We start from the raw sequence: 25,518 nt of genomic DNA on the forward strand, positions 1-25,518 counted from the left end.
TAAATATTTTATTTACTTAGGTATTATCAGAAATTTATTAGTCTTAAACCAACATTTCGTATACAACAATCTAACAATCTACACGTCTCTCGATAGCAAATTACACAAGACAAATTACAACAGCTGGTCTAGCTGGTCTCCCTGGCAAAAATCGTGGAGCTATTTATTTCTATCGTTATGTTTCCAGTTGGTTTGTCTTTAGGCATTCCGATTCATTAATTGTAGACACGAGCGACCAATTCGGCGGGAAAACTGCCTCTCGTCGTTGATTTGGGCAACCCTGCTAATTAAGTCGCGGGTGAGATAGCAGATTATCAATTTGTGAGATTAATGATGCTAAATCCAATAAGCTCGCTGTAATAAGCCGCGTTAGTTTCACCTTAGCTGGCCAAGTTTTCGCAAGCCAGCGGTGTTTCGTAATCCACGCAGTAGCCATTAGCAGGAACAAATTCCTCCAACTTGATCCGCGTTTATCCGCGTCTAACCGCGGCGAACGTTCGCCGCAACACTCGTGATCCCGTTGAATGACAAACAATGGTTTCTCTCGGCGCGTTATGCTAATTACTTCCGATCCCGGCATCAAATATCGAAGGTCGTATATCGAAGTTACACGGTAAGTGAAGTAAAACCGACACAGTTTTCTGCATACCGCCAATTCCGAAGCGTAATACCTTGAAACGCATTTCGCATGCGTAAACATCTGGGAATAAAACGCACCGCGAATTTTTCCCACGTCCTTCGGCGACAGGACGTGCGCATGCTCTTATTTGCTACCAGTGAAAATTCTACGATAAAACTCAGTTATCGAATGAATTTTTATTATATCCCATTATATTAATTAGATGTATTTCGCAATCGAGATCTCAACGGAATGAGCCAGTGCTTCAGACTTATATTTATAGAACTCTTATAGATGTAATTAATTTGCAAATTGGATACGAAGGATACTTTTGAATATAGAATGTCATCAATTTATTATATTATACAACGCAATTCTCTTGTCCTTCTCTCTCTGTTTCTTTAAAGATTTTAGGATATTTTCAAAAATGATTTGAAGATTCATTCAAAAAGCATTCAAAACTGCGTACTGATTGATAATTACATTTAAATTTTTTTGCGTATTCAATTTGTGTTACCAGCATGTGTTATTTGGTCACATTTGCGTAACATGTGTGTTTTAGAAGAAAAGGTCAAGCCCCTAGGATCGAATGTGAAAGATGATTCCTGAAACAATCCACCATTTTCTACTTGATCTACTGCGACATGAAATAGAAGTGTCGTTCTCGAAATGGTCCAATGACCTGTGTCATTTGAATAAAATATTAATATATTGTTTAAAATAATAAAAATGTGCTTATATGCCTCAGCGTGAGGCATATAAGCCTCGTGTTGTAGCACAACAAAAAAGCCTGTTTCCTCAATCAGGAAACTACAATTCGTTCCACAATGACCACGTTGGCTCGATGGCGTGATGGGGGCTACATCAAGGTTAAACCTGATGCTTCTCCATAGATCATTCACAGCTAACATTATCGCATCTATCCTTATAGTCGTGCTTCTCGCATATAAAATAAATCTCTTTATAGGCGACGCACGAAGGCGTCGGGGAAATGATGCGACAAAGCTTCGCCGCCGACCACAGAACATTCTTGCAAATTATGTAATTCACGAGTGAAAGCAACACCAACGTTGCACTGTTCGAAAAGTCGCACGTGCCAATCTATACCAGTCGGCGATAGCGTGCAAAAGCACGCATAAGTAAATACTTTCACGGCATTTGGTATGCATGTGAGCAGGAAAAATCGCTTATCATAGTGGTAAAATTCTAAAATTCTTTCAAGCGGATCAGCAAAAACTCATGAGCGAGCACATTTAATTTACGTCTCTAATGAGACTAATTGCTCCCCGATAAATTGCCAAGCCAACTTAATTATTTCCAAGCGATATTTCTTTCTCGATTTCTTTCGCAATTTTGATTTTGGTCTCAAAAACCGATTTGGTCCCTTACCAAATCGCTCTCTGAAATGAAAATTGCATAAAAGTAAAACGTAAAAGTAATCACCGGGAGAATTAACGAAAAGGTATTCCGCTAATGATCGCTCGAAAATTCCTTCGTATTCTTGTGCTTTTGTAATCTCCACACTCGACAGATCGAAATGATGATCGCCACACGCGCTTATTCCGGTGGTCGTAACGCTCGTTACCGGCGAAGTACGGTGTAATGACTCCACGTATCCTGCTTTAATCCGAAACCGAAATCATCATCCGCAGTGAGGCCGCGCCTAGTCGCATTAGACTTGTCTACAGCAAGGTCGTTTCTCTCTCTCTCTTCTGTCTCGTCATGCGCTCTCTCTTTTTCGCCCACCGTACATACTTGTTACGATCAACCGATACTTTCATTTCGTCGCCAACTCGGCGGTGTCTCGCGCTCGCGACCGTTTATGGCTATTAAATTAAATTCCACATCCGTCGGGCGAGTTGCATACAACGAGATGCATACCATCGGAGTGCAGAATGCACGACGCGTGTCGGGCCATTATTCACGTTTTATCGAAATTTCACTTTGTAATTGCGTTAGGTTAGCCGGGTCAGAAATAAATTTTAGAATGGAATTACATAGAATTAATCAATTAATAAGTTATTTCTAGAATAAAAAAACCATAATAAGAAATCGAGCGAAAGTGATTTCGTAATAAACTCACGATTCCATTACATTCAAAGGACTGTGAAGGATTGTGACTTCAATTTAAATTCTTGACACTATCAAGTGATTAAGCTATGATTAATGTATTATAGCTAGTCATTATAATTGCTTAGCTTCTTCACAGCTTGACTAAAAATGGCGAGTTGGGCAGATTTTAAATTAATTTGCGTTTCTATGCGGCATATGAGAGTAACGGCGGTGCAAGCTGGAAGCGAGAGTGCAGCCCGCGCGAAAATGCCAGTCTCGGACACCAATTTAATACCATCGACAATGTAACTATAGTAAAATAGCAGCTGCGTGATAAATCATGTTAAATCTTGACGCTCGATTTTATTCTCTTAGATTAAAAATCAACTTTATAATCATAGTTTTTTTTTTTGGCATAAAAAAATCTTGCAACCAGTTCTAGCCTCTCTTTAGCTCGTATCATTGAAATTTCAATTAAAATTAAACAGCGTGCAATTTTGTTCGATATTAAATTATAAATTATAAAACGAAACAAATTATAGCTTTTATATCTTTTTGTAGCTGCTATTTTTGTAATGAGTTGGCAGAATGAAACGAATCAAGTGCTACATTGCAGAAGAAACCTGTCATTTTTATCAGCAAATAAGTGCAAAAAAAAAGTTGTCATATATGAAAAAATAAATAATATATTCCGATATTATTCGCACTGTCGTGCACTAGCTAGAATTTCATTAGCTCGAGTTTCATAAGATGCAAGTTGAAAAGAAGATAATCGTCGCGTTCTAAACCGCACGCAGGCATCCGCGCGGGCTCGGCCGGCCGGCCAGAACCAGAAACGCGGCGCGATAAAAAGATCCAGCGGTGTGCAACGATCGTAAGGGAAAAAAATCGCGGTGCAATGCTCGCGCGCTTTGCCGACGATTATTATCCCGACGCGGTCGCATCGGCATCTTCTTCCTGATGCGCGGCGCGCGATGCACACCTTCACCGGTGGCATCCCCGCGAAGGAAAAAGCACGCTCTCGCTCTCGCTGCTCTCGTGCCTCGGCGAACGGCGGCGAATGGAACGGCGCGTGAAACGGCCTGTAGCGAAATCACGCAGTTTACCGTGGAATGTCGCTGACTCGTGCCCTCCGCGGCCGATTCCGCTCCTCCGTTGCTAGCCCGTTGCTGCGCGCAGCATCGCTCTCAAGGCGATCGTGAGTTTCGCCCGTGGTGCGATTTATATCGTCGGGCAGGCTCGTGCTCTCGCGCCTACACACGCGCACGTCTGGATCTGAATACGTGTCCCGTTGCACGTACGTAAGTCTCGGTGGTGCGCGAAGCGGGCACTTTGCAGGTGTGGGTCGACTAAAAGCCCCCCGAGGGATCGTGGACTACTGGCGAACTTACTTGTCCCACTTTCTAAACAAATCGATCCAAAAATCGATCATTGTCTTTCGATCTTCCATCTTCGCTTAGTCTTGCTTAGATGATCTTCAGACAATTTTTCTCCGCTGCAATAAATCGTATAATCATCGAGGAAATACTTGGTCCGGATTTTATTCATGCGATCGTACATTCGGTGAAATGTTACACTCTCAAAATTTTGATTTGCAGAAGACCAATGTAAATATTGTCTTTAATGACAGCAAGTATTTATAATATATTTAAATAATTCCTTTGCAAAAGTATTTTTATGAAATATTTACGATATAATATTGACGAGAAAAAAGACTTCATTTTATCTTTATCTTTAAAAAAAAATCTAACTAAGAAATTCCTTTTATCTTCAACTAAAAAATCCGATATTAGTTGAAAGAACCGTTTTATCGAACAGGTTTGTCAACGAAAAATTTGTTGCAGTTTATCGTTTTACTCGGAAACAGGTTTTCGTTCGTATTCATGTCTTTCACGCTTTTCCCTCTTTGCTTAAAGATTTTTATTAAGTGTGAAAAATGCGGTTTTTCGATGTTACTATACGTCACCGCATAGTTACTTTAATATTTTTCTCCAAAGTTTTATTCGTCGACGTAAGGAATTTGCACGAAAGGCGCTTTCCAAATGTAGTTATACAGCGTTTAATTAGGATCTCAATTAGTTGTTTAATGAGCGCTAGGAAGGTACATGTCGAAAGTTATTTCGTGGTTGTTACAGATGCATTCAGGCGTTGTTAGATTATCAACAATCTATTGCGTTCATTAATATAAAATCCTGTTGATTGCCAAACTGGTTCGAATGGTGAAGAAAGGCCATTTTTTACAAAAAAGATTTAACCCTTAAATGTTGCAATTTTGTATTAATAATATTTAATCGATTTTAGTAACATATAATATTATACATATAATAACATATAATATTATAATTACTCTGTCTATTACGTATCTCTTACATAAAATATAAATCACCTTTAAAACAAGTTAGGGTAGGTCTAGTATTTAATAATATTCAGTAAACACTAATTAATCATCGAGGAATACCATTCTAAGAGAAGCATATATCACATAATTGTGATCAAAAGTATAGAAGCTATTTAATGAACCGTGACGAATTGGGTATTATAAACCAGTTTATAAATAAAAAAAAGATAGCAATTATTTAAGAAATGAAAAATAATAACTGTATTTAAGCAAAATACGTGTTTAAATATTTTTCATAAAATTTAATTTACAAAAACATGTCTTGCTGTGTAACTTGTAAACGACAATCTTGTTGTACTTTTGAGAAAGGCTATACAGTGTAAAAAACAACAAAAACAGGAGAAATGCCGAAAGACTAATCACATCTTTCGTGAAAAAAAAGGTGAGCAGGAAAGAGGCGAGAAAAGTCGTCTGGCTGGGATTGCCCATTTGACTTTACAAAGAGCCGAGCCGATCTCAGCTTGCGAGAGAGGCACGTGCGCATAAGGATTTTTCCAGGCGTTTATTCTGCGCCTGGTGATCGGCGCTCGAGTCCTGGCAATTGCAAACGCAATTCGTTTCGTCTGCGTTTATTTCTGTCACTTTGCTTCGTGTACGCCCCCTCTTAGACACCCATGATTATCGAGAGAAATCTGTGTCCTTCGAGACTATACCGTCGTACAGTTCTTATGATACATCAGATTTGTCCGATTATTCGTTGTTACATAAAGTTCGTTCAAGTATTACATATACTTTCGTGTTACGCCATCGGTCTTCCACGTCATTAGATTTTGAAATAAAAGAAACTAGCCAAAACTAGAATTATTTTGCAATTGTGCTAATATAAAAGGAAATATGACTCTCATCTTCCATCGGTTAACGCGTCGAATCTAATTTTTCCGATAATTCGATAATTTCTTGCTGAAGATGTTGCCTAAGGTCAAATCGGAATATTATGACATTCAATTTTAACCATTTGCAACACAGCGAATCACGCGGTTGAGGAATATTTCTATGTTTTCAGACTTCTCACGTCACACTTCGAGAGTGTCTTGACATAACGGAAACATAATATTTTGTTTGTACATATGAATATTTACTTGAGTTTCCATGTAAATTTCAGTATAAAAATTTTATATCCAGTCACATCAATGGAGATAAACATCCGGATACACATTATTCCATTATTTAGTTATTATTCAAATTTAGATTTATTTTAATCTTTTAATATATAAGGAGAATCCGCGATATACTTTGTTTGAAGTAAATAAATATATAACTGAATGTTTGCATCTAGAAGATATGCAAATCAATAGTATACGTGTTTCTTTCCATAAAGTCGTCCATGACCAGTAGTCAGTGGGACGAGAAAGGGGCCGTCTTGGTGAGCGCAAGGCCGTTATAGGTAGTTACTGCGCGATTTTTCTATTGCTTTTCCCATGTATCTAACTCTGTAAGCGCCGCTCGCATTTTTTATCTCATATATCAGGCAACGAGCGATCGTTTTATTTATGCGCTTCAATGGTATCATACCACTACGTTCATTACAACGCATTGTTCACCCATGACGCAAGCGATTATGTTAAAATTTCCGAAGGAGAGAATGCACGGCATTCCTCCAGGGAGTCAACATAGTTTCCTCGTTGTTGCCCGAAGCTAAACAGTAACAGCTATTGAACTCATATTAGATCACAAATTACAATTCGCGAATTGAAATTCGTGTCGGAATCGCGTGGCTCAAAACTTCCGTTTTATGTGAAAGGGATCGCCATTGATTCCACCATTACGCGGAAGTTTGAAATCGCGTGTTCGAGTTCATATCTCGCGATAAAATCACGTAAAAGAACTAATATTACAATCATACAATTAATACTACTTTTTACTTGGACTATACGATGGAGAGTTCAGATATGAAGCTAAAACGAAAGCTGTAATGATATTTAATAATAGATGTTGGAAATATCCGCGCGATTATAAGTAATATAAATCACAAAAGTTAATTAATTTTTTCTTTCTAGGCGCAAATACGCGTGAAAAAAAAAGAAAAGTAAATGCAAGTCAGATTTAACATAAACGTAAACACTTTGCGTTTACATGCCGTTTAAGTGCAATTACTGTCCGGCAATGAAAGAGATTTCAATGCTTGGCGAAGACAGATAAGTGACTTCAACGGCGGGTTCATTACGATACGCTCGTGCTAAAATGCTTGTTTAAGAAAATTCGCTTTAGTTTATATCGCGCAAATTATCCTTTATGCTATATTTTACGACATATTATTCTTTCAAAGTGATAAATATGTCTACAATACATGAATATTATATCTTCGATAAAGAGTTCTCTAGTTTTTATGTGACTTTCCTTATGTATCTCTTAGCACCTTAAACATCTGGCGTTTGGTTAAATACCGAGTAATCAATTATACAAATAATACATAACAAAAGTTTCACATTTTGCGTATTTCTTATTTCGTATATTTCTGTTTACAGTTACTGTTTCTTTCAAGATTTTTACAACAGTACAATTCACAACAGTATAATTTTTATTGTGTAAAGAAAGTGCTTGTCACATATAATTTATGTCTATAAGCATAATGTGAAACTAATTGCTAACGATAGCCATTAAAAAAACGAAAGAAATTCGAATAATGTGACTTTTTCCTACCGAGTTTTATTTCTTACGAGGCTACAATTTCTCTTAACTCGACGTTCACTTTACTGAATATCAACGAGAGAACGTTTCTTCCCTGGTGAGAAATAATTTGTTAAGATTTCGACGATAAAATATGGTAATTATCTGCTAATATGCTAGCTACTAACTTTATCACGTGATAATTTCAAATGATAATTCCGCTATAATTGTGCATGACTATAGAACAGGAATTAAAGCAGAAATTAAACGCTGCAATTGAAATTATTATTATAGTCATTTCAATTGTAATTTCTCTTAATTGTAGCTAATAAATATCGATACCATTTTCCTGTCTCTATTATATCAAGATCTAAATTCACTGAAATTCTATTGGTTTTAATGATTAAATATTCATATCAAATGATTTAATCAAAATTGATATGTCATTTCTTGAATTGATAATATGACATTTTGTGAGAAACTATGAAACTATGAAACTATGAAAACGACATCAGTTGAAAATTACTACGTCAAAGAACATGACGATTTAGAGAGCGTTTATCGCTCTCTAGCTGCTCTCTGGTTAGCAGTTTTTGCTCTACCTGACATTACGGCGTCTTTCTACCTATTTTCTGGATTAATCCGTGATCTTCCGCGGCAATTACCAGCATTACGATTCGAGCGAGCGCTGCGAAATGTGGCAAATTAATGAGCGCGGGAGCAGAAAAAAAGACGAGTCTCGTCGAATCAATCGTAAATTTTATTTACGGCGCAACTGATTGACCTTGCAATGCCGCCTGTAGGTAATCGTCGGCGAAAGTGAAGCTATAGCACGCTCAACAAAATAGGTAAGGATCTAAGTGCTACCTTGTGCTGAATCGATTAAACTATTCTGGCCCACTGTTATACTGCTAATACGTCTGGTTTAACCAGACTTTGGCTAATTTCATTGCTTGCGTGACTGTTGGTGAGTTTAATCGTGTGCAAACCCTATCAATCCCTTATGTCAAATTAATTAAAGTCGAAATACTAATTAAGCTGGTAAGCCATGCTCGCTTCAATAATGCCTCCTAGTTTCATCAGTGGCACTCTCACTTTCGTCTCAGTTGCGTATACAAAACTCGGTAATCTACTATATTAGATAATTTGAAACGTTATTTTAATTGATGAAACAATCAACAAAATCTTACCGAAATTATTTTTTTCTTTTTTATAAAATATTGCATTTATGCGATATCAAATTATAAGACCAATAAGTTTGGATTAAATAAATAAATAATTTTGGTAATGCATCGTCATAATTGAAACGGCACGTTTAAACGCAAGTATTCTCGAATTGAAGCTCAAAAAGCTTTCGTACTTGATAATTGTCATTTAAGGACCAGCCTGAATAACTATATCTTGCCCACACAATATACATAGATACACGAACAAACGGATTGCGTGGGTGTACGTATTGTCTCGCGTGGAATGTAGAAAGTAAAGTATCTTGGGTAACAGCCCCGACAGGAGCAAGAGTATAGGTTGCTTGGCAGCGAGGATGTGCCTCAAAGATTCCCAACACTATCATCATCTTCATCGTCGTCGTCGTCGTCGTCGTCGTCGTCGTCCTCATCATCATCATCATCCTGCTGCCGGTTGCCTTCATGTAGAAAGGTCATTGCAGACGTCTGACTGCAAAGCTATCGCAAATTACACATTCAAGATGGAATGATATTTATTAACCGAATCTAAAAATTTTTCTAGGCTATTCAATTCTAAATTTTTTTCTCGTGCTTCACACAAGCGCATTTCGTAAATTGATCAATTATATTCTTTTATCAGTTTCAAGTTTCAAATATGTACTTTGATAAGCTGTAGAGAGTTATACCGTTTATCAAGCCTGAGCACAATACTGAATACACGATAACTATTTTTGGCCGATGCCTCCCTTATAAAGGAGGCGCTTGAATGCGACATGAGGAGACGATCAATGCGCATCTGCATCCAAACGTGCAGTAAACCTTTGACATTTTGAGGATTCCAGACATCGCGATTGCACAATGCGCGCATCCACGTACACATATATACGAACGGAGGGAGAGTGGCGCTTTATCTGCCAAAGAGAGTGTAATCGATGCGTCTGCTAGCATACTTTTCCGATTCGGCCGTCACGGATATTCGCTTTCGGAACGAGAAGTGGAACGATCTTGTTAAAAGACTTCGGCACAATGGAGCCGGACCGTCGTACAGCGCGCACCGTGAAATTGACCGGTTACACTTGTAATTAAGCATACAATGGCCTGTAATGGCCGTTCACCGGCGTTCGAACAGCTCGGCTCGTCTTAGTTCGGCGCTCGACCGATAAGCGTAATAACACGTTCACGAAAATTTTACACCTGCCGACATCCGCGAATAATAATCGGTGACGCGACACTCGCGACACTCGCACACGGAGATGCACTCCGTGATCTTTCTCTCTCTCTTTCGATGAAAGACCTCGTCACTTTCACTCTGCATCACGAACGGCGAATTTATGTAACTTTCTGGTAGTGCTGAACCTCGATGTTTCCCAATTATGGGCACACCTTTAAGTATAAAATCATTGTATACGAGACATTGGTGTCATATCAACGTTTTTCACGATAATTTCACGAAGAAGCGAAACGTGTGTAATTCTATATCTGTAATCTTCTAGGAATATCTAATCGCTCCACGAGATCAGACTGAGATCTCATTTTGCGAAATCAAGCGCGAGCGAAGCTGTTTAGGATACCTAAGACTGTCTCTTTAGCTAGCCTAAGGACATCAGTAACATTCAACCGTTTCCGAAGGTCCGAGAAGCAACGAAGCGTGGGGAAAACAAGCAGAACTGGTCTCGAGCGCGTTGTATTAAACTACGCAGGATCAGGACTTCAATCGGCTTGACTCGCAATAATAATCGTAGACCCGACGCAAACGATCTTTGTAAACGTTACGTGCATCGATTAAAGAGCACCATTCGTGATAGGCTACCAATGCAGATTTTTAATAATCAAACTCGAAATGGAGCATATAAAATCATTCTTAATAAAGGAAAATATAAAATTTAAAACGCTGAAGATGAAGTACGATAGAGGTGATGATGGATCGTTGTGGCACTTTGAAAACAGACGCAGGAAAAGGTGGACACTTTTCTGTCATGCTACTCTCCTGTCGCGATTCCTACGATCATTTTGCATCATAATCCTTTTGTTCGTTAATGTTAATACTGAGGATTGCCTTGAGTGATATAAATGCATTCAAGTGGTCTAGACGATGCGTTGAGTAACGCGATACATTCCCATGGCGTAGGAGACTTTACGCTGAAAAAAAGTTTCTGGCTGTTTCAAGTAGAAATTTCATTTTAATAGCGAGCCACTTCATTTTCTAATCATACTCGATATCCGTATGATCGGCATAATTTCCGTTTTTGTATAATTACGTGTACAATATTCGGACAGATTGTGCTCTTTAGCTTCGTAGCAAGCACGCGTTGCGTCATGCGTAATTTGATTTTGACCGAATCGCGGGTGTGCATAGATAATGTTGAAAAGTTACGCAAGATTCCGTCGCGATTGCGATCAAGGTGAAAGTCTTCGAGCTCGGTAGAGCGAAACTTAGTGGTATCAGCAGGCGAGTCTCATAAATTACAGGCAATGTCGTTGGAGAATGTCCTTTAACGACGAGCAACAAGGGAGCCTTTTCTACCTCGAGGATAATCGCGTGCTTCGCGATGGACTTGTATGTTTTTCATTCGTTTTTCGTGACATGGTCCAGCAACTATACGGATTCGTTCCTGACGATTTCCCCGTCACGGCGTGTAGATGTTTATCTTGCGAGCCTCCAAGATTTTTAACGTACAATTATCCCGCGCTTATCCACGAACGTGAACCGAGTCGCCTTGTATATATGCCTTCCACGCAGATTAATTCTAGCACATTACACTTAATTAAGAATTTCATAGCGAGCTGAAATTTTTATTCTAACAACTGAAAAATATCCTGTCCCGCATATAAAAATAGTTTTATGAAACAAATGATTGCTTATAACGAGTCCATTTTTGCGACATAAAAATAATTTGAAAATATAAAACTAAATATGTATAACTGTGTAATAAATAACATACGGAGAAATATAATTTATTTTAAGGACAATATTGTAAAAAGACTTGAAGGTTTTAGTACATTAGAATGTATATCACTTCGTCACTACTTCCTACAATTAATTATAAGTTTTTTCCTGAGAAACCGGAGATACCAAACGGTACTTTAGCGTCGTTACGAGTGCACTTTTTTCACGAATGTAAGACGCTTTCACTGAAATATTCAAGATATAAGTTGAATATTTCTGTAACAGAGACGCATATTATAGAGTGAGAATAAAAAGATAGCATGACAAGATATATAATTAAATTAACATTGTCCAAATAATATGGTAAGAATTAAACGAGATTTAATTCATTATTCTCAAGATAATTGTATATTGAAGATATCTTATGATGGAAAAAAGATGACGAAGATTGTTGACTATTGAAGATTGTTGACTCCGCGCGATGATCACATTAACAACAATAACATCAATTGGCATTATTTCAACGTATTTATTAACCAGAACTACTTTATATTATGACGTCACTGTAACATAATTATAAAAAGAATAAAAACTTTCCATTGTGTAATTCTATCGTCGTAATCTTTTTTTAGTAACTACATAAAAATAAAGGACATAAAAAGGACATAAAATAAATAAAAAATAAAATTCCGAGGCAATCAAGTCAATATTTATCGTTCGTTCAGTAGGAATGTAGCGCGAGGTTTTTCTGATGTGGATCTTTATTAATAAGAACCGCTCGAAGTATTCAAGAATGAATCTTTGCGGTGAGGCGGTTTTTCAAGTTTTAGAAACATTAATGTGTCATCGTCTCCGTGGATTATGTCATGGAGGAAGGATCCTGCATAGAATCGACCCGGGTGAGCGTCGAGCTCCTTCTTCCTCGAAAGAACTCCCCGCATTGGCTCTGGGGTGAATCAGTCCTTTGTGCTGGGCACTCTCAGGGTCAACCACTTTCGGTGCAGTATATACCTCCGACGGTTTGTATGTACACTCGCAAACACACTCGCCAGTTCCGAGCGTTGCCTACAGGGTATCCTGAAAGTCGCTACGTAGCCAACAGTCAAGTACCACTGAGCTAGCTAGGTATTTTCAGACTGACTCACCGCCGCACGTTGCGCTTCTTCTTCGTTGCCGCATCCTTTCGAAGGAGCAAACGTAAAATAAAATTTATGAGATCAGAAGCCTTGTTTTTCTTACCTCGAATCTGTAAGGCAAGTTTGTAATTTTTTTTTTTTTTTAAATATTTATTCGTTTCTTACGCGGGAAAATGCAAATCGATAAATTGCGTATTGCTTCTTGAAAAAAATCTAATGAATAATGCAACACAGCTAAACAACCTTTAAATTTTTCCATCGCTCGATTAATGATAGCTGGATCAATTAAAAAAACATGAACTAGATACGAGAAATGTAAAAAAAGATGATGTTTTTAAGTTGAAGAAAGAGATCGCCTTATCGGATGTCCTTGTTTATTCTTCAGGATCATTACTCGATGTCTTTTTATGTAAATAAATTAGAGTTACGTGTCGTATTATATAACGGCACAGTGCGCGCATAACTATCCATAACTATATCCAATAACGCTATAATAGAAAATAAGTCTCGCTGCGTATCGAGCAGCAAGAAAATGATACAGCATTCTCCACGTTTAAGGATTTATTAGAGCATTAGTATAGTTATTCGTTTCTTAAACGTTCGAGAAGACACATTTAGGCTGAAGTGGGTGCTTCAAGAGGGACGACGATGTTTTCCATATTGTCGAGCCCGTGGCGGTGGTTAGAGAGGGTTAAACCCCGTTGTTCTTTTTTCTCTGGCGGCGGATCCCGAAGTTTATTGGCTCGACGTTGTTCAAAGTCGAAAAAATAAGCCAAATAGTCTGCCGCGCGAGGGGCCGAGGATCGCAGGAAAACGTACGGAGGAGAAGATGAGGACGAGAGCGAGAGAAAAAGAGAGGGAGGCGGTATCGGAGTATGGCAAATTTCGTCTTTGACGGCAGTGGAGAGTGTTTCTCACGAAATTTCTCATCGTGATTCGCGAGCTCTATTCTCTAATTCGAATCGCTGCTGATTCACTCATGACATCTCACAAAGCGGGCGAAACAATCACGAGCGATGCGATCAGACCGCAAACATCTTTCTTCTCTTTTAGCGGATCCTCGCCGCGATTGAGTCAGCGTTAAGAGGTAATTGATTTTTGCGTTCGGCAAACAGGTTCGATAAATCGTTCCACGAGGATATCGACAGGATACACCGGCGGGACGTCTCTCTCTTTCTCTCTCTCTTACGATTCTCGCGTCTCCCTCGCTCATCTCGTGTGAGAAGTTAACAAGTCTCTATCGCTGACGTCATTGGCGTAAATCTACGTTTGTTCGATGGTTGATGGGCCGCTTCACAGCCCGACAGCCGAGGTTCTATAATAATTCTAAATAATTAAGTTTATAAGCAGATTTGTGTAATAATTCGTAACTTGCAACCTTGGCAACACATGTGGAAATACCTGAATACATTTCGGCAAGAGAGACTGGTACGAATTGAAAGTCAAATTAACTTTTTATACTGATATAGAATGGACGCCGACATACGCTATTCAATCGCATAAAGTCGCTAAAACGACGTATTAACACATTTATTGTGCCTTTTAACTTCCTCTATAACGAAAACTCCATTTAATGGAATAATTCAATGATTGTAATAAGATTATAAAAAGTTTACATTTTAAAATAATTTAACGACAAACTTGCTAATTAATGTAATTTTGATAATTTGATTACAGAAACGAGACGCATGACAGACGATATCAAGCCGGTGTCATCAGGTGAGGGCTCAGCAGTTTTCGGCGACGTGATCGAGAAATGTCGGATGCCGCCGGCACGGATAATCCGGCGTTCGCCAACGAGGATGAGAACGGTTCCAAGTTGGAGAACGGCGGCCAGCAACAAGCGGCTTTAAATCAGGATCGTAAGTCCTCGGCGGACGGTACGCCAGTAGAAAATGGCCACCAGCGATCCTTCATCTCCCAACACTACGTCGAGCCCATTAAGCCGAGCTCGGAGCCGTGTTATAAAACGGAAACGAGGATCGAGGTGCCGGCTGATAACACGGAAAAGAGCTTGCCGGAACCGAAGCTTAATGGCGTTCACGGAAACGGCAACAACAACGACGCGAGCTTCCTCAACAACAGTGCTACAAGTGTGCAGATCAACGGTGAGTATCATGTGCAAAATAGTTTACTACTACATAGATATACTGAGGTCTGAACACAATGTTATGAATCTGAAATCGTTACGAGAGTACAGGAAAAACTTGACAATTGGAAATGATTGCATTTCTAAAAGATCGGGTTAACTGGGCGTTTCTAACAGATGTAATGTAGAAATAGAATAGAAGGGAAGATACTGCGAATTCGGAGAAGAGCTTATCGGCTCTCATTTTCGTCGTCATAGGATTTCAACAAGAGAGTAACTTTCGATCCAAATTAATTACCAGCATTGGCATTATTACCGGTTTATAGAGAAAAAAAGTCCATAGCCGATGAAATCCCAGGAAGTATCGCATCCGGACTTTTCATGATGGTGCCGTTGACATCGCAATTTTTAATATAACTGATGTCGCCTTGAATGTTTTTCTATCATCGCGCGTGTATTTAGTAATAGCAAATTTTCCTAACTATACTATTATTCTTATCTAAACTTAATTGAATCATTTGACACTTCTCTTCATTAATTATTTATTTGTTTCTATATTTCTTATAAACATGCAATCCCACTTTGTATGACTTTTATTTTCCTCGTTAAACTATGTAAGAAGCAGGAAACTCGGTCCTGTTTAGCCTCATTATTATTTCACGGAATGCGGTTTCTCCGCTGTTTCGTATGTCACCGGAAAATGAAAACCGGTTGCACCATACGCATAGATATAGTAAACAGTTTCCCGTTTTCCCGTAGACTCTGGAAAGAAGGAACAAATCGAGGCCGTAAACCTGGAACTGGTCTCGATGAGGCCATACACGGGCAACAATATCCAAACGAAAGGTCAGGAAGCTTGCGAGGTACCAGCTGATCCTTACGAGGAATATTTCGTACCGGTTAACGAGCATCGAAAGTACATCAGGTAACGTTGTTTGTCGATGCGAACAAATATCTGGTGCTTACGCATTCTGTTCTTTTTTTTTTTTATCTCTGGCTCCGCCTTTTAACTCCTATTAACTGTTTGTCGTGACTATCAGTCCAGCGTGCGTATTCTTCCGGATTTTAAAAACGAAGCGTGATAGAAAGAAAAGAAAGAGAAAAAAATGTACAGCTTGTAGGACCTTCGCTTATGTACATATACCAGATTAATATTTATTTTTAATCAGTTGTTAAACAAGATACACACTACTCATCATTGTTAAAATATGTTTCTAATTGAAGACCATTTTTGTAAATGGAAAATGTTGAAAATGTGCAGAATAAAATGTCAAAAGTGCTACGAAGCGAAAATCTACCATACTGACTAGAAAATAGTAGCGCGCGATAGTTCATTTATCTTGATATTCATATTAACAAACTATACTGCAAACACTATGTGTGTCATATTTACCTATTCACCTAGAATTGTGGTGAAAACGTTTAGGAGACGTGCATATGTGTAAGATAGATATATATATATATATATATCCTAGAGAGAGGAAACACGTACGTATCCGTTCCGTTGCCGATGGAATTATCAGGCGATAAAGATGCAACATTTTAACAGCAGGTAGCATAGAGAGCTTGGCCAAGCTGCTGATAAAAAAAAGCCTTACAATGGAAAATAAAGAGTTAGAAAGTCTTTTCTGTTATAACGATACTTAGCAGGGGTCCCGAGGCCGAAGTAGAAACAACCGTAGCTGGAGTACGTTTTGATTTGGGCCCCGGAGTCGGCCGCGAGGGACTCAGCCTGAGAGACCCTGCCGCCGGACTGGTCGACTATTCCCACTGGCTGACAGCCCTCAGGTACTTGACGGATGCTTTCCAGGAAAAAAAAAAAAAAACAAACAAACAAAAAAATACCGCTGGGGAATTGTCTTAGTGGAATATACTTTAGGTGTCTCTTAGGGGCACGCGGTCGCGCACTAACATGCTTATGCTACCAGTCCTCGCCCATGTCAAATCAAATACGTTTCTTCGTAAGAAACTGCACGTCCAATGAATTCGTTCTCCGTCTCGTATCGTGTCGATGCTCGACACGCCGACTCAGCTTCTTCGAATAAAACAATTTCGATACGACCGCTGCTATGAACGTAGGGATCATCGATAATTAACCCCTGATGAAATCAGGATTAATTAATCCCGCAGTCGGAACACTATGCAAATCAAATCTCGCGACATGTTACCATCGTTCTCCGAAAATCCATCGAAGATACAAGCAAGGAAACTGCGCGGCAGGCGCTATTTATTACGTACACAATCAAGAGATTAGACATTCGAAACGGGAAACATTAGACTGGGTGTGATGTACCAAGGAAGCTTCTAATCCCATTGGCTGGCCATTGACGAAGGTTGCTAGGAATCACGTTACAACGCTGTACAAAAAATGCTTTCTGGGTTTAGGACAAAGAAAATACATGAAATGGATTCATCGTGTTTCTATGTGGTGTTGAAATTGTGTTGCAGGGGCGAGAAACTTTACGTCACGAAGGACAAAAGATCCAGGAATTCGTACTGGAGAAGAATGGCTTGGGGATGCGCGCTATTAGTCGTGATGATTGCCGTGATTATTGCCATTCTGGCCGCAAGTAAGATGGCTTTTCATTTTCTTAACTTTAGATTTATTAAACATACACATATCCGTAATGTAATAAAAAATATAATAAATTAGTTACTAATATTAGTTACTAATATAATAAATTATTAGTTATAGTTACCAGTTATAATTATTTTTTAAATGAAATACAATTATTCTGAAATAAAAACTATGTATTTTTTTGTAGCTGGTGTATTCCCGACACAAGAAGCTACGGAACCCTTGGAGAACTTTGAAAATAGTAATACTCGCCAAATTAATGAAGTACAGACTGCTGGAAGTCAAGAATATATAAAGGATCCACCGTTAAGTCCATCACCTTTAACTTCGACTTTTCCACCGTGGCCTACGACTGAAGAAACACTATTCCAAATTGTACCAGATGCTTTGGATGGAACATTGAGATTAGACGATTTCAATTGGAATGATGATTTGAGCGATATCAAGTCGCGAGTGTACAGACAAGTAAGCGCTGAAATAGAGAAGCATCTAGGGAATATTCTTCAACAAACAGGCAGCACATCTATAATCAAAGTATATGATATTAATAAGGAAGGCGAGGTAAAATTCAGAATAAGTCATCCACCTCGAAATGCTCCTGAAGAAAATCAAGAATATATTGAAGACATGATACGAAAAAATGGTAACATGATTGGACAGTATCATTTAAACAGACTTCACGTAGGAAAACTTATCGATCAATGTGAACATAGTAACCTCGGATGCACTGGAAGCTGTAAATACGATTATCCCGCTGGTATATTTGTATGTACCTGTAATTCAAAAGAAATCTTGGATCAGGATGGCAAAACTTGTTTACCTGATAGCGACTTGAGTAATGTTGAAATGGACGATATAAGTTCGCAATCCAGCACGGAACCAATTAATGATTTTCAGGGTAGAAGTAGAGATCCAGGAGCGGTAGATTTTGAACCCAGGCATCCCAATACTTGGGAAAATCCGGATTTTAAGATAAATTCAGCAGAAACAGATACATCTATATTGGAGCCTAACACAAAACATCACGAGCAATTTGATCAGAAATCAGCAATAGATCAGCCATCGACATCAACGACGGAACATATTTTTGAAAATGATAATTTCCATTGGAATGGACATTCACATCATTCGATAGAAACCACTTCTGAAACAGAACCGTCTATTAAATCATTTACTACAGAACCAACAGTACAATCATTTACTGTCCCTATCTTTGAACAAGAGTATGTACCTTCTGCTGAATCAGAACCTATTGCTGAACCAGAACCTACTGCTGAATCAGAACCTACTGCTGAACCAGAACCTACTGTTAAATCAGAACCTGCTGCTGAACCTGAACCTACTATTAAGTCAGAATTTGCTGTTGAGCCAGAGTCTACTGCTAAGCCGGAGCCTACTATTGAACCAGAATCTGCTGCTGAACCATCTGCTGAACCACAATCTACTCTTCCACCAGAAATAACTATTCAACCAGAACTTACTGTTAAATCGGAATCTACAACTGTACTCGAACCTGTTGCTGAATCAAACCCCAATTCTGAATCTATTGATGAATCAGTTCCCACTGTAAAATCAGAAATTATTCCTGAAATGGAATCTACTATTGAAGCAGAACCTATCACTGAACAAGAATTTACTGTAAAAGCGACGCCCGTTACAGAATCAACAGCACCTATAAGTAAAGTAGATAGTGAAATAAAATCAAACACTCAGTCTCATTATTTGACGACAGAATCGTATTTGGAGTCAAAAACTGAAATATTCAATCAACCTACTGTTAAATCAATATCGCATGACAATATGTCTGGTGAATCATCTACACAAACATCACTTTTGAACGATGTTAATACGACTGATATGCCTAAAATTCTTATTGATTCAACAGTTAAAAATGACTCCAGAAATGAGGAATTTCTAACCACGACTATAAAAACTAGTGAAAATCCAGTAAACAATGATAAATCTCTGGAGGTAATACCTTTAATATCTAAAAATAAATCTACAGTTATCAATGATAATATGGAAACTAAAACGGAAACGATGACAATGCCATCTTATGCTAACAATGATGATAAAAGTACTGAAAGTACAACTATCGAAACAAGTCTGACTACTTTAAATTATGAAAATTTTAAATATAATGATAATGAAAATATTACATCGGTCAAGCCTGAGGAATCAGCAACGGAGCAATTCACACGAAATCCTAATTTGCATGAAAATAAAGAAATTGATTCTACAGAAATAAATCTTGATGGAAATTTAAGTAATATTCAGGAGAAAAACTTTTCTGATGAATACAATTTAACCAAACAATACTATTCAAACACTAGATCAGATGTTACTGAACAGTCTACTTTAACTACTCCTGCAACTACTGTGCCGATCGTATCAACAGAAGAAACAGAATTGACTACTAAGTCTATAAATAACGACAGAAATTTCTTGTCATCGACAGAACATTTCCATACAATAGAAATAAATGGTATAAGTAATAAGAATCCACAGGTGTACAGCCCTAAAATACGTCCTGAAACAACCACAATGTCGGAAACTACTTCAACTGACATATTTACTCAACCAATACCTGGATATCGACAAGAATACATCCCCGAACCTGCGTTGCAACCAGAGTTAAACGAGAAAAATGTTATCGAACATATGCCAACAACAGTGTTTCCTAAAGTACCGAAAAATTTTGCCCACAATGTCGAGCCACTGAAAGAACCCATCGCGAAAACGGACGACGAACATATTATGCTGATACCGAAATCCGAACAACCAGTTGAGATACACGCGATAATTCCGCAACTCATTCCGGAACAAGTTACAAATAAATCTCTGAGAGCAGAAAATTCGACGACAGAAAGAAATAACGGAATCGTAGTTAATGAAGATATAAATGCCGAAAAGTCGGCAGAAGACGCAACCTCGATCGGCTTATCCGCGCATCCTAATGATAAACCCACGGCACGTCCTGATGAAATTCAAGAACATTCAACGAGTCATCCTCTTCACCCGGCAATATTCCCAGAAAACTCAGTTGATCAGTTTGCAGGAAAACCTGACGATCGACCTGTTGAGGATATGTCGCCATTCTTACCGGACGTTCACAGGGAGAAAGAAAGTATGAAGAAAGCGCCACGCTTGGATAAAGACGAGCAAGACATTCCTAATCCTTTCGAAACTCATATCGACGATATTATAACACATCGGCCATTAATACATAATAATGCAGACAGAGTGAACGAAACCGAAACCAAAGATTTATTGAATGACGTTAATGACTCGCATTCGGCACAGGACGAAAAGAAGGTGGATATTACGAAAAAAGCTGCGCAAAATCACGAAATGAATATAGACAACGACGCTAATAACATTGTCAAGAATGATTTAAATATCAGCGAAGTTATCAACGATACAGAATCTAAAATTCAGAACGTGTTGCAGCAAGATAGTTCTTCAAAATCAATTAACAACGGAACAGAAGATATTATAGATCAGAAAAACAGCGTTCTCTCTAAAGATAATGACGAAGAATCAAAAATAATTCCATTGCCGGTAAAAGATAAATCGGTAGATTCAATTTCTCAAACTACAATGCAATCTATAGATAAAGAAACGTCAGAACCTGTGGAGATCGCTGTGACTTCTGCCGGAAAGAAAGTAGAGGAAGAAGTTGGAAGTGTCGCGATAGAAAGTAGTGTGACCAGCTCAGAGAAACCAGAAGAAAACGCTGTCGAAGATCATTACAATGATATTACGGATGAAACTTTAGTGAAAGGATATCAACACGATAATACCGATAAGAAAGTTCCGGTTAAAGTCATAGAGACATCCAAGAAAGCGGTTTTGAATAACATTGAACCTCTAAAAATTCCTTACAACGATTTACGTTCATTCGATGTTACAAATAAAAAGAATAAAACGGACGACAGAATATTTACGGTGCCAAATCCGATCGCAAACTGGAAAGATGCGGACATGACAGATGACAGATTGACCACTCAAGAACCTGTGTTACCAATGGAAATCCAACAAGAGATGTCGACGACAATAGCAATCGACAAAGCTGAAACCATCACTGTTATTGATGACAAACAAGCTGAGAAAAATACGGAACACCCAACCGTTGACCAGTCCAACGAAAAAGAAATTATTACAACAACCCAAGCAACAGTTGAAACTAAAACTACAGCCCAGGTCCCGATCTTGCCCGAGGAGCTGCAAACGACAGAAAGCGAGATATTAACGACGATGTCAAGTGAAGACAAGGGAGTGAAAGAGGCAACTGTCGATAAAACGGAATCATCAATTTCGATAGATAATGTTAACGATGAGATGAAAAAGAACGATGCCGAAAAAGAGAAAGATGATGCTGATGCTGTTGCGCCCAGCGATGCAATGGATATGAACAGTACGTCGGAAAGAAGCATGGCAGCGACGACGGTATATGAAAATAACGTAAATATAGAATCTGGTCAGAGAATAGAAACTAATAACGAAAGGGCGACCGAGAATGCGACGGAAAACGCAAAAGCTGCGACTACTCTTATGATGTCTACGACGGAAAAAGTAAATGGCGTGGAAGGAACCTCGCCTATGCCCAATGATATCACCACCACGGAAGACGTCAGACCAGTTACAGAACTGTTGGATGACACGCAACCCATGATAGATTACAGATCGCTACTGTTCACCACGATACCGCCAAAATCGATATCATTTGACTCGGAATTGCCTGAAGAAGCGCTTAGGATAATACCGCTGGAGAAAAGTCCGGAAAGCAAGAAGAAATCGATCGACAAGAAAGGATTCGATAAGTACAAGTACAAAAAAGAGAAAGATCTGACTCTGGAGGATCAGAATGAGGATAACGTGTTAACGGAAAGGTCTAATCCAGCGATCTTTTCGCAAACGGAACTTCCGATAATTACCACCGGAGATCGCTACGAGGAATTAAACGATAGTGTGGTAAGCTCCGATTTAGATCTAAGCATACCCAGGTTCATCGTGGCTGACAAAGATACAGGCAACATCCTGCCCGCGTCAAAGTTAAATCCGAGCTTGGATAAAAGTGAAAATAAGGATACGGTCGTAGAAACGAAACCTAAAAATTATCCTAGCTTCATACCCGTGTCGGAAGAAATAATAGAGTCGGTACCCGTCACGGAACCCTACGTAATCACCCTACGAAATTACACTTATACTCATCCCGTAATCTCACCGGACGGTGCCGACAGCACGGCTGTGAACGAGACGGCAAACGAAGGTCGTGCCAATGCGAGAGCGAACGAGACGGCTGGACAGGACGTCACCTTTTTCTCGGATCAATCGTTCAGCGACACCGAGGAAACGGAAGTGGAGCGTATTACGGAAGAACCGAGTCGGTTGACCGTGCGAACCTCACCGTTGAACGTCGAGAGTACTACCGCTGCCATCAACAGCTCTTCGGAATTTCCATCTTTTCCATTTTTTTCTAAATGCACCACCGGTCAATTTCAATGCGTCAATGGTACATCGAGGGATGGCGCATATTGCGTATCACAGTCCGCCAAATGCGACTCCGAACATGATTGTTCCGACGGCTCGGACGAGTTGAATTGTGAAGCGGAAGGTTGTCTGAGTAATTTTCGCTGCGCTAGCGGACAATGTTTGAAGAGGCATCTTGTTTGCAATAAAATCATAGACTGCGACGACGGCAGCGATGAGCACGATTGCGAAAACTGGCAGTGTCAACCTGATGAATTCCGATGTCCAAATGGTAAGTCTGATACATCGAGAATAATTTGTGTACAAAATAATCATTAGAATGTGAAAATAATAACGACGACGAGTAATAAAGTTCTCTAAAATCTAAGTGAGATTATAAAATTTTCACCATTACAGGAAGATGCATTCCGGGATTGTGGCAATGCGATGGTCGACCCGACTGCGAAGGACACCAGGACGAATACAATTGTGCAGAAAGTTGCGAAAATAATCAGTATTTGTGTCCAACCGAGAAATGGTGCATCCCGCAAGCGTGGCATTGCAATGGAATTACTGATTGTGCTAATGGAGAAGATGAGAAATTGTGCGACTGTGCCCTGGATCAATTCAAGTGTCAAACCGGTGGATGCATCCCTCAAGTTCAAGTCTGTGATGGCATCGAAAACTGCCCGGATTATTCGGATGAGTGGGGTTGTCTGATGGCCAACATCACTGCGGATAGAAATCTAACTATGGAAACAAATACCGACAGTAACTCGGCGAGCGAACTCATTAATGGCGTGCCATTCTTGAAGATAAGGTATTTAGATACGTATTGAATAAATGCTATATATCGTCAATCTTACATACTTTTCTGATTTTTAATATAAGTTCAAAATCAAGCTCAAAACCGTGAGTCTTCAGCTCAAACCGTTAGTGCATTTCCTTTCCTAGAAAAAAATTATAAATAATTATAAAAATATTATAAATTTTTATTAGGTTAAAAGTAATTAATAAGTTATTACATTTAATTTAATATTTTTGGAGAAATATAAAAATGTTTACATAAATATATAAATGGAAAAAATCTTGTATAAAATATTGAAACATAATGAAGATAAATAATATTAAAATTTTTACAATATTTTTATACTATTTTATAGTTAATTAATGCTATATAAAAAAGACATAAATTTATGTATGCAGACAACATGATGGTGATTATCGACTAGTCTGCTCGGACGGATGGAGCGAAGAGTTTAGCAATTCCTATTGTCAGGCTTTGGGATTCGCCGGATCTGATGAGACGATCGAATCGCCCGCGTGGAACAGAAGCCAGAAAATTCTAAGACTGAAAACGAATCCAAATTATCGCCTACCACTAGTCACGAATCTAGAGGAAATGGAATTTTGCGTGTCGGACAAGGTCGTAAAAGTATCGTGTCAGGAGTTTACTTGCGGTTTGCACTCTGCGGAGGAACCAACCGCAAGATCGGCAAGTGGAATTACAGCTAACAATGAACAATGGTCTACTGTAGCTTTGCTAAAAGAATTAGAAGGAGGAACCGCTTGTACAGCCAGCATACTTGGCCCCATGCACGCTCTAGCCAGTTATTCTTGTATTTACAGGTAATTTCATATAAAAATAATTGTGATGAATTTTATTTATAGATAAATCGTATTTAAAAATGGATTGAAAATGCTTAGTGTTTATCTTTCTTAATCTTGTAATTTTTTTCGCCTTATAAAATATACAGTATCTTACTTTTGATATAATACAAGATATATTGTGATATTAATATATATTTTTCTACATTTGATTCTGTAGACACAAAAATAACAACAGATGGCAACTTTTCGCTGGTGGGACTATGCTAAAAGGGCACATCGTTAAGAGTATCGTGCCTTATCCTCAAGTAAAGTATAATCAGTTCCTGTATAATCACGACATTGCTTTAATCGAATTAGGAGAACCGTTAGTATTCTCCAGAAATGTTAGCGCCATATGTCTCCCGAGACAACCTATCCAGGTATGTCATTTATTAAATTCTCTGAATATAACAAGATATATAATTAATTATTTAATTATTTAATTACTTTTAATATTATTAACTATTATTAAATATTAATATTATTTAATATTATTTAATATTACATTTGTAATATTCGGTGATTTTTCGTATTTCAGCCAAGGCAGATTTGCGTAACGGTAGGATGGGGATTTCCTATGAATGAGGAAATGAACTTGCAACAATATCTCAAATTCTTGTCGGTTCCAACGGATGATTCCGATAGATGTAACGCTACGAGTCATTATGCAGATTTCCTCACGGAACATGATATATGCGCGGATAAAAGCCCTTGTTATGTAAGTTTAACATTATGAAAAGAACAATATTCATATTCATAATTGCTCATTTCTAAAATGGAGTAAAAGCATTAAAGCATTAAAAACTTGAAATTAAATATATATTAAGAAATAAATTAATGTGCATA

At 38.5% G+C, this 25,518-nt stretch overlaps 1 protein-coding gene across 2 annotated transcripts in view; it reads left to right on the forward strand.

Moving 5' to 3' along the window:
- The window catches only part of LOC105423231 (uncharacterized), a 37,725-nt gene that overhangs the window by 11,021 nt on the left and 1,186 nt on the right, over window positions 1-25,518 (forward strand). Inside the window, exons 2-10 of one of the 2 annotated variants that reach the window (XM_011632905.3) lie at window positions 14,561-14,991; window positions 15,732-15,897; window positions 16,620-16,760; window positions 17,421-17,542; window positions 17,738-23,314; window positions 23,440-23,842; window positions 24,229-24,651; window positions 24,851-25,052; window positions 25,211-25,390. In XM_011632905.3, the coding sequence (XP_011631207.2) occupies window positions 14,640-14,991; window positions 15,732-15,897; window positions 16,620-16,760; window positions 17,421-17,542; window positions 17,738-23,314; window positions 23,440-23,842; window positions 24,229-24,651; window positions 24,851-25,052; window positions 25,211-25,390 (7,566 nt within the window). In that variant the 5' untranslated portion in view covers window positions 14,561-14,639. The remainder of the gene's footprint in view (window positions 1-14,560; window positions 14,992-15,731; window positions 15,898-16,619; window positions 16,761-17,420; window positions 17,543-17,737; window positions 23,315-23,439; window positions 23,843-24,228; window positions 24,652-24,850; window positions 25,053-25,210; window positions 25,391-25,518) is intronic. The other variant, XM_011632906.3, reaches the window with a different exon arrangement.

This window comes from Pogonomyrmex barbatus, unplaced genomic scaffold (genome assembly GCF_055798465.1).
Source record: "Pogonomyrmex barbatus isolate J1 unplaced genomic scaffold, ASM5579846v1 scaffold13, whole genome shotgun sequence".
NCBI lineage: Eukaryota > Metazoa > Arthropoda > Insecta > Hymenoptera > Formicidae > Pogonomyrmex > Pogonomyrmex barbatus.